The following is a 13,315-nucleotide window of genomic DNA, read 5'->3' on the forward strand; positions in this document are numbered from 1 at the left end:
TACTGTCCACAAACATGTATCCATATCGGACAGGTTACATCTCAATTTTTGTTCTTACCCATTTTTGTTCTTATAACTGTGACAAAAAAAAAACCTGTTACATATGTGGGAAAACAGCGCTGCCCCTGTCCTCAGGTTGTATGTGATATTACTGATTCCTGTACAGATGTTATTCTCATGCTGTGCCATACTCACCCTGCACACGTAGGGGTCTGGAGCTTCTATCTAGTGGTGACTCCAGGCTGGGATGCTTCACTCTGCAGATGATCTCTGATCCCTGGTCTTCCATTGTTGGGGTGAAGCGCAGACTGGCTGTACAGGAGTAGGTGCCATCCGACTCTCTCTGGGACTCAGTGACTGATGTCTTATACTTATTCTTGCCACATAAAGGATCCAGTCCATGAGCTCCCTTCTCCTTCTTATACCAGCTCACAGTCACTGCATCAGGGTAATAGCCAGAGATTCTGCACTGTATCTCGGCTTCAGTCATTTCAGTCAGAATAGACGATTCAAGGTCTTGTAATATTGGACGTCTAAACAACTCTGCAAAATGTCACCATAAAAGTGTTATGCAACAATAGTTTATATAATTATAAATCAGCGGGATCTAACTAGGACATGATGAGCAAGGTCGTATTATTATGAGAGTACAGGCAGCTATAGACAACTATTATACAGACAATTCTAGATAAGGCAGGATAGCCCTATTCAGGCTATAAAAGATGTCTATACACCTTCAATAGCTGCTGGCCGAATGACGTTTTCAGCCGGTAGCATCTCTTCCTTTCTCCCAATACATGTAAATGTTTGGCACGGCTAAATGTTCATGTGTTCTTCATGGAGCGGAGAACAGTAGGCCACAGCCACACTACTCTGGCACCAACTTATCCCTCAATATAAACTTATCCCTCGATATCAACTGTCAATATAGTTGGAAGGCCCCCCCCCCTATACACTTTTATAAGTGGGTACTGTATAATGTATTGTTCCCACAATGTATGTATAATGTACGATTATTGCTGGATTTCCACGCCACAAGCACCACCGATCATCTCCACAACTTTAGTACAATGTGCACGGGGATCTTAAGGTTCTGTAAGCATCTTCACTGTCATTCCATATCTTTACCAGAAGGGTTTGCACACCTCAGATTATATATGTAACCTCCGGGTAATATTAGTCTATTAAAATGTTTCCTTATGAAAGTTTACCTATCACTTATAGGAGACTTCCATTTGGTAATTTATGGGGGTCTTATCACATAAGACCCCCATCAGCGCGCGCCCGCATCAGAGCTTCCCATGGCACACAGTGAAGCAAGCGGCCGGAGCTGACAGGTCTTTTTACGGCCGGAATTCACAGAATTCCGGACGCAGAAAACTGACATGCCAGTTATTTGCGGGGCCGCACAGATCCCAGCCGGAGCTTATACGAGGCTGTGTTCCGCTGCACAAAAACTACGGCCGTTGTTGCCATCGGCAACAACGGCCGTAGTTTTACGTAGTGTAAACATAGCCTAAAAAATATTCATTTATTCACCAGAGCCCGCCGCAAGGCGGGATGGACTTGCTGCGGCAGGCGACCCCCAGGTCGCTACCCCTGGTTTGGCTTGCTAGTGACGGCTGGCACGGTGAAGCAGGAGCAGTAGGCAGGAGAACGTGCAGATAGTGGTCTCTGGTGTAACCGCAGATGGCAGAGGCAATGGACAGGAACAAAGGACAGGTGCAGCGGACAGGAACAACAGACAAGGGCAGCGGACAGGAACAACAGGGAGCTGGGCCAAAACGCTATGGGAAGCATATAGAGGCTCCAACACGAGGGACAGGGCATGCTGGGATTTATAGGAAGTGATTATGTGCATACACCAATTAGGGGCGGACTGGCCCTTTAAATCTGTGACAGCTGGCGCACGCGCCCTAGGAGGCGGGGACGGGCGCCGGGCGGGACAAAGGGAGACAGGAGCGGGGCGAAGTAAGACGCCCCCGGGGGCCGAACTAACAGCAGCGCCGGGTCCCTGCACCCGGACCCCGGCGGCTGCAGGAGACAAGGAGGGGGTGCGGCGGCGGCCCAGAGCACGGGATGCCGCCGTAGCCCTCACAGGTTTCCACTGTGCAGGAGCCAGCGATGCAATAGTGCCCATAAGGGGTTCCAGAAAAATTTGTGCTAAATATGTAAAATTACACCCCTATCTATCTAAACCCTGCTGTGTGCTCGGACAGCAATTTATGATCACAAGTGGGGTGCTGCTGTACTCAAGAGAAATTGTACTCTGCGTGAAAAAAAAATTGAAGCTAAAAAATTGGTTTTACTACGGAATAAAAGTGTAAATTTTAATTTTTGTGGCCCAATTCTAAAAGCTTTACTCAAACACCTGCAGATTCTCATTACATCCTAAGGTGATCTCTTTGAGGGGTGCAGTTTCCAAATTAGAGTCACTTCTGGGGGGCTTCCACTGTACTGGTACTAAGGGGGCACTGCAAATGCACATGGTGCCCGCAAACTGTTCTAGAAAAATCCTCTTCTTCCCCTCTCAGCCCTCTTGTATTCCTAAACAGTAGTTTATGACCCCATATGTGCTACTACTGTACTTATGCATCGCATACATTTTGGAGTGCTTCTCCTGTGGTCTTTGTTAAAATTACACACGGATTGCTACAACACTCAACAATGGAGTCCATATGGGAAGCGCACTGACAAAGGTGCACACGTGTAGCAATGCCAAGTTTCATCTTTTCTATTTTAAACATTCACATATTAACAAAACTAAAGGTTTAAAGAAAATGGTAAAATTATCTTTATCCTCAGCAACCCCGGCCCAATGGGCACATAACAGCATGTATGCCTATCTGGTTACATACCCATTTAGTTGATTGACTCCACATCTACTGACTCTCAGTGGCGAATCAGGCACATTATTATTCCGTGTAATAGAGACAACGATCAGCTGATGACAAAGATCTTCGACTGATCGTGTCTTTAGGTCCAGACCTAAAATCATTGGCTGGTGACTGCACACGTTAGCTGTAACAGTGATGTGCAGCCATCGCCTATGACTGAATAAACTATTATACATTACCTCTCCACGCTCCCGCTCTTTTCCTGCCCTCTGCTTGCTTCTCAACACCAGGGCTGTAGCCTTGAAGTGGTCTCTGAGCTGACAGGCCAATTACTGGTCTCGGCAGCTCCGAGAAGCAAGAAGAGAAGATCGGGAGCGTGGAGAGGTAATGTATAACAGTTTAGGGCAAGGACTGCACGGACATCACTAATATACAGTATATCTATAAACAGCCCTTGCTAAACAATTATGGAGCTGTGTAATAGGCTCAGAAAAGGAGCGCTGATCTAGCAGATTGGCGCTTGTTTACATTATTGATTGGGCCCCCATTGGCCCCTCTAATAGGTTCCTAAGTCACCATCTTAGATGATTTCCTTCTATGTATTTGCCTTTATTGTAGTAGTATATTATGTTGTTTGGTTAATCTTACCTGTGCGTTGTAGCTGTAAGCTTTGAGGTTCTGCCATAGCTTTGTGCTCCCATGTTACCTGAACAGGGAATGTGAGATTGTCCCAAGGAATTCTACATTCACTAATGGCATCAAACGCTTCTTCATCTTCCTCATTCACCTGCAGGATTGTTTCTGATGGCATTACAGGGTTTTCTCCATTTTTCCATGTTATAGTAATTTTTTTAGGGAAGAACTTTCTTAGTGTCACAGAGCAGAGCACCGAATCCTTCTCACAGGAGGTCAGTATCCTTCCATCTCTCAGCTCAGGGCTCACTGAAAAGTATAAGAAATATACAGAATAGTGGAATATGGGAGTTCTACAACCAAATAAAATAGTGATTATCAGGTGAGGGGAGGTAAAGCAGAATGTATAGATGTCAATACAGGGTTATGATAGACATGAATAGTTATATGAGCATCTATAGTAAGATATAAAGTTATGCAGAATTTTACTATACAATGGGGAGGGGGGGGGGCATTACTGTTTGCTGATTACCTGACTGCATTGGGCAAGTTGTATTTTCTTTGAAGCTGCTGCTGCATTACAGAACTGCAGAGATTCAAACACTTTCCCTGCTCCCGGCATCATATTGACACATCATGCCGGGCAGAGAAAGACTCCACTACAGGCCTTCCCCATATAAAACAATAAACATGTTATGCTTTCCAGTCCACAGTTCCTCGGTGTCCCCCTCTGATTGCGGAGCCTCCACTTTTGAGACAAACTCATCTCGGAAGTGACATCCCCCTCAGCCCCTCACTGACCATGGGGCTGTCCCATCTCAGTTGTGCTCCCCCTTGTTTGTACCTCACACAACTGCCTCCAAGACTTTGCCCAAGCCTCCCCCATACTCTGGAACTCACTAACCCGACACATCCGGCTCTCACTACCCTGACACATCCGGCTGACACATCCGGCTGTCACTACCCCGACACATCCGGCTCTCACTACCCCGACACATCTGGCTCTCACTACCCTCACACATCCGGCTCTCACTACCCCGACACATCCGGCTCTCACTACCCCGACACATCCGGCTCTCACTTCCCCGACACATCCGGCTCTCACTACCCCGACACATCCGGCTCTCACTACCCCGACACATCCGGCTCTCACTACCCCGACACATCCGGCTCTCACTACCCTGACACATCCGGCTCTCACTACCCTGACACATCCGACTCTCACTACCCCGACACATCCGGCTCTCACTACCCTGACACATCCGGCTGACACATCCGGCTCTCACTACCCTGACACATCCGGCTCTCACTACCCCGACACATCTGGCTCTCACTACCCCGACACATCCGGCTCTCACTACCCCGACACATCCGGCTCTCACTACCCTGACACATCCGGCTCTCACTACCCTGACACATCCGGCTCTCACTACTCCGACACATCCGGCTCTCACCCACCATCAAGTCCTTCAAAAGTAACCTGAATGTTTCATAGGAACATATTACATATTATAACTAGAATTGTTGGGGACATCTGTTTTTGCTGTATGGGCATTGGTTACTGGAGTCACAAAGAAGCTGACACTACCTGGTTTCTGCAGTTCTCTTGTTAGCACTGCTACACTGTTTGGCCTCCATAGCTTCATTGTCCTCCTGGCTGCTGTTACATTGAGTCTTGTGGTGGGGCAGGTATGGATACTAGGTGGCAAATATGCTTGGAGGTATTGCCGCTGGCCACATCCAATGGCGCTCAACTTAAATTTGCTTCTACTTGGATGGACAGGCAAAGTACACTGTCTGTGAGACTCACACATCTCCACACCTTCTCCAGTATAATATGTAATCAAGGTAAAGATGTAGGACATTTTTTATGAATCATGTGCAACATTTTATAACCGTGTCATATAGTGAACTCTAGAAAAGGTAAAGGGGTTATCCAGGACAAAAAAAAAACTGTTACATATCTGCGAAAACAGCACCGCCCCTGATATTACTGATTCCTGTACAGATGTTATTCTCATGCTGTGCCATACTTACTTTGTACACGTAGGGGTCTGGAGCTTCTCTGTATTGGTGTCTCCAGGCTGAGATGTTGCACTCTGCAGATGATCTCTGATTCCTGGTCTTCCATTGTTGGGGTGAAGCGCAGACTGGCTGTACAGGAGTAGGTGCCATCCGGCTGTCTCTGGGGATCAGTGACTGACGTCTTATACTTATTCTTGCCACATAAAGGATCCAATCCCTGAGCTCCCTTCTCCTTCTTATACCAGCTCACAGTCACATCATCAGGGTAATAGCCAGAGATTCTGCACTGTATCTCGGCTTCAGTCATTTCAGTCAGATCAGACGATTCAAGGTCGTGTAATATTGGACGTCTAAACAACTCTGCAAAATGTCACCATAAAAGTGTTAAGCAACAATAGTTTTTGTTGTTACCAAAATGGCCTAAACCCTTACTGCCCACATTATATATCAGCGGGATCTAACTAGGACATGATGAGCATGGTCGTATTATTATGAGAGGACAGGCAGCTATAGACAACTATTATACAGACAAAATTCTAGATAAGGCAGGATAGCCGCATTCAGGCTGCAAAAGATGTCTATACACCTTCAATAGCTGCTGGCCGAATGACGTTTTTTTAGCCGGTAGCATCTCTCCCTTTCTCCCCATACATATAAATGTTTGGCACGACTAAATGTTCATGTGTTCTTCATGGGACGGAGAACAGTAGGCCACAGCCACACTACTCTGGCACTGACTTATCCCTCGATATCAACTGTTAATATAGTCGGAAGCCCCCCCCCCATACACTTTTAGTGGGCTGTGCCAACTTAAGTACTGTATAATGTATTGTTACCACAATGTATGTATAATGTACGATTATTGCTGGATCTCCACGCCACAAGCACCACCGATCATCTCCACAACTTTAGTACAATGTGCACGGGGATCTTAAGGTTCTGTAAGCATCTTCACTGTCATTCCATATCTTTGCCAGAAGGGTTTGCACACCAACACCTCAGATTATATATGTAACCTCCGGGTTATATTAGTCTAATAAAATGTTTTCTTATGAAAGTTTACCTATCACTTCTAGGGGACTTCCATTTGGTAATTTATGGGGGTGTTATCACATAATAACCTATTGTTTACCCTTTTTTGCTCCAGGTTGTACATGTATGACCTGGCCATTGGGTGGGCTCAGAAGCAGAGCCAGCAACTCTCCTGCCCACACCTGTAGGGACCAGACTGGTGCTGGTCTCTGCAGTTTAAGGCTATGTTCACACGGGGTAAGAGACCGGCAGTTCCGTGACCCTGGCCGGGTCACGGAACGGCCGGTCTCTGCCCGGATCATCCCGGCCGGTACTTAAGTACCAGCTGGATGATCTTTATGGCCGTAGTGTTCTGATGCGGGCGCATCAGTGCACGCCCCCATCAGAACTCCCCACAGCACATAATGAAGCGAGCGGCATTGTGTAAACTAACAGTTTCCTACGGCCGCAATTCATTGAAAACTGTCATGTCAGTTATTTGCAGCGCCACACGGGATCCTGGCCGGAGCACATACGATGTGTACAGTATACTTTGTGTATACGCTCCACCCGGGATCCCATAACAGAAAGGCTATGTTCACAGGTGCATAAAGTACAGCCGTTGTTGCCGATGGCAACAATGGCCGTACTTATACGTAGTGTGAACATAGCCTAACCCTGTAGACTGTGGCACTGTCAGGGATGACACGGGGGTGGGTACAATAGGGATACATGTACCTTGTGTTTGTAAAAAACAAGCTAAATGTACATATTACTAGAGAATGTAAACATTCATTTTTAGGGCCTAATGTCAAAAATGTTCCGCAAAGACCTATGGGGTCTAAATCCTCATTAGCCGTCTAGATTTAGTCTACTTTCCAAAATGGTGTCACCTTTTAGGGGTTTCCACCCTACTGGTACTTTAGGGACACTGGATGTGTGATGGCGCCTAAAACTATTCCAGCAAAATCTGTGCTAAAAATGTTGCCCCTTCTGTGCCCTTATAGCACTATATGGTAACTCAGCAGAAATTATGCAACACATTTAGGGGTGCTTATACTCATGTGTTTCTTGTAAAAATCTGTCATTTTGAGCTAAATATTATTAGGAAAGATGTACATGTTTTTATGGTCCAGTGCTAAAAACTTTACTCTAACAGCTAAGGGCTCCAAATGCTCATTACTCTCCTAGATGAGGGGTATAGTTTCCAAAATGAGGTATGATATGGGGGGTTTCCACTGTGCAGGAGCCATGGGGGGAGGGGGCGCTGCAATAGTGCCGATAAGGGGTTTCAGCAAAATATGTGCTAAATATACAAAATTACACCCCTACCTATCTAAACCCTGCTGTGTGCTCAGACAGCAATTTATGATCACAAGTGGGGTGCTGCTGTACTCAAGAGAAATTGTGCTTTGCGTGAAAAAAAAAAATGAAGCTGAAAATAAGTTTTCACCGCACCATGATCTACTCCCGCTAAGCTGGCATTCAGCGTTGAAGAGTGCTGTTGTCCTACTCCTTTTTGGCTCATGAATTCAGACTGATTGCTACAACACTCAACAATGGAGTCCATATGGGAAGCGCACTGACAAAGGTGCACACGTGTTGCAATGCCAAGTTTCATCTTTTCTATTTTAAACATTTACATATTAACAAAACTGAAGGTTTAAAGAAAATGGTAAAATTATCTTTATTCTCAGTAACCCCGACCCAATGGGCACATAACAGCAGGTTACACTCTTCTAACTGGCTGTTAGCTTTCCTTTGTGGGGTTCAAAAGCTCCCTACCCCCTCAATAAATTTCATTAGGGGTGTAGTTTCTAAAATGGTGTCTTTTGGAGATCTGGCGCCTTACTTCTTTTACAAACCCAATATGTGTAGACAAATTAATAAACCATGAGTAAATCTGTATGTCTGGTATTAGGGGCTGGTTACATACTCTTTTAGTTGATTGACTCCACATCTACTGACTCCCATTCAAGTGTAAAATGTCAGTAAGGGCCCTATTAAACGGAGTGATAATTGACCAAATCAGGCTCATTATTATTCCGTGTAATTGAGACATTGATCAGCTGATGACAAAGATGTTCGACTGATCGTGTCTTTAGGTCCAGACCTAAAATCATTGGCCGGTGACTACACACGTTCCGTGTAACAGCGATGTGCAGCTACCACCTACAACTGAATAAACTATTATACATTACCTCTCCACGCTCCCGGTCTTCTCCTGCCCTCTGCTTGCTTCCCGACACCGTGGCTGTAGTTTTGAAGTGGTCTCTGAGCTAACAGGCCAATTACTGGTCACGGCAGCTCCGAGAAGCAAGAAGAGAAGATCGGGAGCGTGGAGAGTTAATGTATAACATTTTAGGGCAAGGACTGCACGGACATCACTAATATATATATATATATATATATATATATATATATATCCCTTTCTAAACGATTATGGAGCCGTGTAATAGGCTCAGTAAACGAGCGCTGATCTAGAGCAGTGTTTCTCAACCTTTTCAGGCCAAGTACCCCCATGCGACAAGATGCTCCAGCCGAGTACCCCCAACGATGCCATCCATTAATAACATTGCCCAGGGTAGATTTACATGTACGTTTCACAGCAAAATCCACTGCGATACTCTGTACTGTTATGGCCTATGGCTCTGCATTCTCACAGAGGATTTTCTATCTGCTGCGAGAATGTAGCCGCTGCCTATTTACCTAATTAGCTGCCGGCCCTTAACAGATCATACTTACCTCCCTGTACTCCCACCTGCTTCTCTGGCTCCCAGCTCACTGACAGCCCGCTCATCCAATCAGTGGCTACGGTGGGACTGTGCACTGATTAGCTGAGCAGGCTGTCAGTAAACCGGGTGCCAGAGAAGCAGGTGGGATATGTCCCCCTGGAGCCAGATACCTCCCCCCATGTAGTCAAGAGGCCTTCTTCCATGTAGCCAGATATCTCCCCCATGTAGTCAGATACCTCCCCCATGTAGTCAAGAGGCCTTCTTCTATGTAGCCAGATATTTTCCCTATGTAGCCAGATACCCCTTATATGTAGCAAGATATCCCCCCATGTAGCCAGATACCTCCTCCCCATGTAGTCAGATACCTCCCCCATGTAGCCAAATACTTCCTCCCATGTAGTCAGATACCTCCCTATGTATCCAGATACCTCTGCAATGTAGTCAGATACCTCCCCCATGTAGCCAGATACCTCCCCCATGTAGCCAGATACCTCCCCCATGTAGCCAGATACCTCTCCCCCATGTAGCCAGATACCTCTCCCCCATGTAGCCAGATACCTCTCCCCCATGTAGCCAGATATCTCTCCCCCATGTAGCCAGATATCTCTCCCCCATGTAGCCAGATATCTCCCCCCATGTAGTCAGATACCTCCCCATGTAGTCAGATATCTCCCCATGTAGTCAGACACCTCCCCCATGTAGTCAGATACCTCCCCATGTAGTCAGACACCTCCCCCATGTAGCCAGATACCTCCCCCATGTAGTCAGATACCTCCCCCTACGTAGTCAGATACCTCCCCATGTAGTCAGATATCTCCCCATGTAGTCAGACACCTCCCCCATGTAGTCAGATAGAGGAGGTGGATAGAGGATAGAGGATAGAGGAGGTGAAGGGGGAGTGGAAGAGAGAGAAGGTGAAGGGGGGAGAGGAAGAGAGAGGAGGTGAAATGGGAGAGGAAGAGAGAGGAGGCGAAGAAGGGAGAGGAAGAGAGAGGAGGTGAAGAAGGGAGAGGAAGAGAGAGGAGGTGAAGGGGAGAGAGGAAGAGAGACGAGGTGAATGGGGGAGAGGAAGACAGGGGAGAGAGGAGGTGATGGGGAAGAGGAAGACAGGGGAGAGAGGAGGTGATGGGGAGAGGAAGACAGGGGAGAGAGGAGGTGATGGGGGAGAGGAAGACGGGGGAGAGAGGAGGTGATGGGGGAGAGGAAGACAGGGGAGAGAGGAGGTGAAGAAGGGAGAGGAAGAGAGAGGAGGTGAAGGGGGGAGAGGAAGACAGGGGAGAGAGGAGGACAGAGGAGGAGAGGGGTGATGGGGGTGAGAGAAGGTGATGGGTGATGAGGGGTGAGAGGAGGTGGTGGGGGTAGGGAGGAGGTGGAGGGGGTACAGAGGAGATGATGGGGGTACAGAGGAGATGATGGGGGTACAGAGGAGATGATGGGGGTAGGGAGGTGATGATGGGGGTAGAGAGGTGATGATGGGGGTACAGAGGTAATAATGGGGGTAGAGAGGAAGTGGAGGGGGGACAGAGGTGATGATGGGGGTAGAGAGGAGGTGGAGGGGGGAGAGAGGTGATTATGGGGGTAGAGAGGTGATGATGGGGGTAGAGAGGTGATGATGGGGTAGAGAGGTGATGATGGGGGTAGAGAGGTGATGATGGGGGTAGAGAGGTGATGATGGGGGTAGAGAGGAGGTGGAGGGGGTAGAGAGGTGATGATGGGGGTAGAGAGGTGATGGGGGTAGAGAGGAGGTGGAGGGGGAGAGAGGTGATTATGGGGGTACAGAGGTGATGATGGGGGTTCATAGGTGATGATGGGGGTAGAGAGGTGATGATGGGGGTAGAGAGAAGGTGGAGGGGGGAGAGAGGTGATGATGAGGGTAGAAAGGAGGTGGAGGGGGAGAGAGGTGATTATGGAGGGAAAAGAGGTGGAGGGGGGAGAGAGGTGATGATGGGGGTAGAGAGGAGGTGGAGGGGGAGAGAGGTGATGATGGGGGTTCATAGGTGATGATGGGGGTAGAGAGGTGATGATGGGGGTAGAGAGGTGATGATGGGGGTAGAGAGGAGGTGGAGGGGGGAGAGAGGTGATGATGTAGTGGTGCGCTGGGGGCTTCTGCTGCAGTGGATTGTGGACCGGGAGATGGGGCACCCCACTTCCACAGGCAGCAGCGTCAACCGTAGGACGAGGGGGGCCCCATCTTCCGGTCTACAAACCACTGATTGACCGGAGAGAAGCAGCGTCAGCCGTAGGGGAGACCGGGGAGAAGCGGCGGCAGGTGGACATGGGGGGCGCCCTATATCCTGGTCCACAATCTACTGCAGGAGCCGCGGGCGGGGTAGCACCACTACCCCCTCACAACTCACTGTCTCTGAGGCCCTGCTGGTCCGGCCGCCTGCGGGGACATCAGCCTGCCGCCGCCGCATCTCCTCTCCGCCGGGTCACCTCAGGCAGCCTGTTCGGGATTCGTCCCCAGGCTGTCGCATATCCTCCTGGGGCCCCCGGCTGGACGATGCAACCCGATCCGGGAGCCGCGGGGGAAGAGCGTGAGGCTGCCGGATCGGGTTGCAGCGTCCAGCCGGGGGCTCCAGCAGGATATGCGGCAGCCTGGGGACGAATCCCGAACAGGCTGCCTGAGGTGACCCGGCGGAGAGGAGATGCGGCGGCGGCGGCGGCAGGCTGATGTCCCCGCAGGCGGCCGGACCAGCAGGGCCTCAGAGACAGTGAGTTGAGAGGCTGCTGGTTTGTATCCTCGGACTTCATCCTTCCCCCAGCAGCCTCACCATGTCCTGTACAGAAAGCTGGTGAGGCTGCTGGGGGAAGGATGTGAGAGCAGCGGCGGGGACAGGTGCCGGGACATTGCTGGGTGATAGCAGTGTCCCGGCACCCAAAATATTTTCTCCCCCCACCTCCCGGCGTACCCCCTCAGCCTGCGGCGCGTACCCCCTGGGGTACGCGTACCGCAGGTTGAGAAACACTGATCTAGAGGATTTACGCTTGTTTACATTATTGATCGGGCTGCCATCGGCCCATCTAATAGGTTCTTAAGTCACCATCTTAGTGGATTTCCGTCCATGTATTTACCCTTATTTTAGTAGTATATTGTGGGACATTTACTAAGGAATCTAATGTGTGCAACTATTCTAATGGGGATTGGTGTGTATTTTGTTCCAATACCTTGTGACTGATTTATTAACATGTAGCACTGCCATAGTAAATGTATCTAGGTAAAAAGTCGCAAAAAAGGTGCAAATATGAAAAAAATTGCACAGTTTTATTCACCTGGTACTGACCAGACGTAAGCCTGCAACTTTTTATGCGACTTTTTAAAAAGTCGCAATTGATAAATTGGGCGCTAATCACAGATTATGCAAACTTTTGGGTGAATACTTAAAACAGGCAGATTAAAAAAAAAGTTGCATCTAAAAAATATTCGCCTGTCGAATACAGGTTCATAAATAGAACTTCGACCCAAAATGGGTGAAAAATGCCATTATTCACCAAAAATTTGGCGCAAAACCCTTGAAAAATTGTGTTTGGTTGCTCTTACCTGAGCATTGTAGCTGTAAGCTTTGAGGTTCTGCCATAGCTTTGTGCTCCCATGTTACCTGAACAGGGAGTGTGAGATTGTCCCAAGGAATTCTACATTCACTAATGGCATTGAACGCTTCTTCTTCATCCTCATTCACCTGCAGGATTGTCTTTGATGCCATTACAGGGTCTTCTCCAATTTTCCATGTTATAGTAATTTTTCGGGGGAAGAACTTTCTCAGAGTCACAGAGCAGAGCACCGAATCCTTCTCACAGGAGGTCAGTATCCTTCCATCTCTCAGCTCAGGGCTCACTGAAAATGACAAGTATGAGAAATATACAGAATAATGTCACTTGTGTATAAATTACAGAGAATGGAAGTTCTACAACCAAATAAAATAGTGATGATTATCAGGTAAGGGGAGGTATATCAGAATGCATAGATGTCAATACAGGAATATATTAGACATGAATAGTTATATGAGCATCTATAGTAAGATATAAAGTTATGCAGATTTTTACTATACAATGGGGGGGGGCATTACTGTTAGT

General features: G+C 48.0%; 1 protein-coding gene across 5 annotated transcripts in view; it reads right to left on the minus strand.

Moving 5' to 3' along the window:
- LOC138801497 (uncharacterized) overlaps positions 1-13,315 on the minus strand; it is a 120,649-nt gene that overhangs the window by 29,306 nt on the left and 78,028 nt on the right. For 3 of the 5 annotated variants that reach the window (XM_069984397.1, XM_069984396.1, XM_069984395.1), the window contains exons 17-20: positions 12,783-13,076; positions 5,508-5,855; positions 3,486-3,779; positions 196-543 (exon numbers count right to left, since the gene is read on the minus strand). In XM_069984397.1, the coding sequence (XP_069840498.1) occupies positions 196-543; positions 3,486-3,779; positions 5,508-5,855; positions 12,783-13,076 (1,284 nt within the window). The remainder of the gene's footprint in view (positions 1-195; positions 544-3,485; positions 3,780-5,507; positions 5,856-12,782; positions 13,077-13,315) is intronic. The other 2 variants (XM_069984399.1, XM_069984398.1) reach the window with 2 other exon arrangements.

Source organism: Dendropsophus ebraccatus, chromosome 9 (assembly GCF_027789765.1).
Source record: "Dendropsophus ebraccatus isolate aDenEbr1 chromosome 9, aDenEbr1.pat, whole genome shotgun sequence".
In the NCBI taxonomy this organism is placed as follows: Eukaryota; Metazoa; Chordata; class Amphibia; order Anura; family Hylidae; genus Dendropsophus; species Dendropsophus ebraccatus.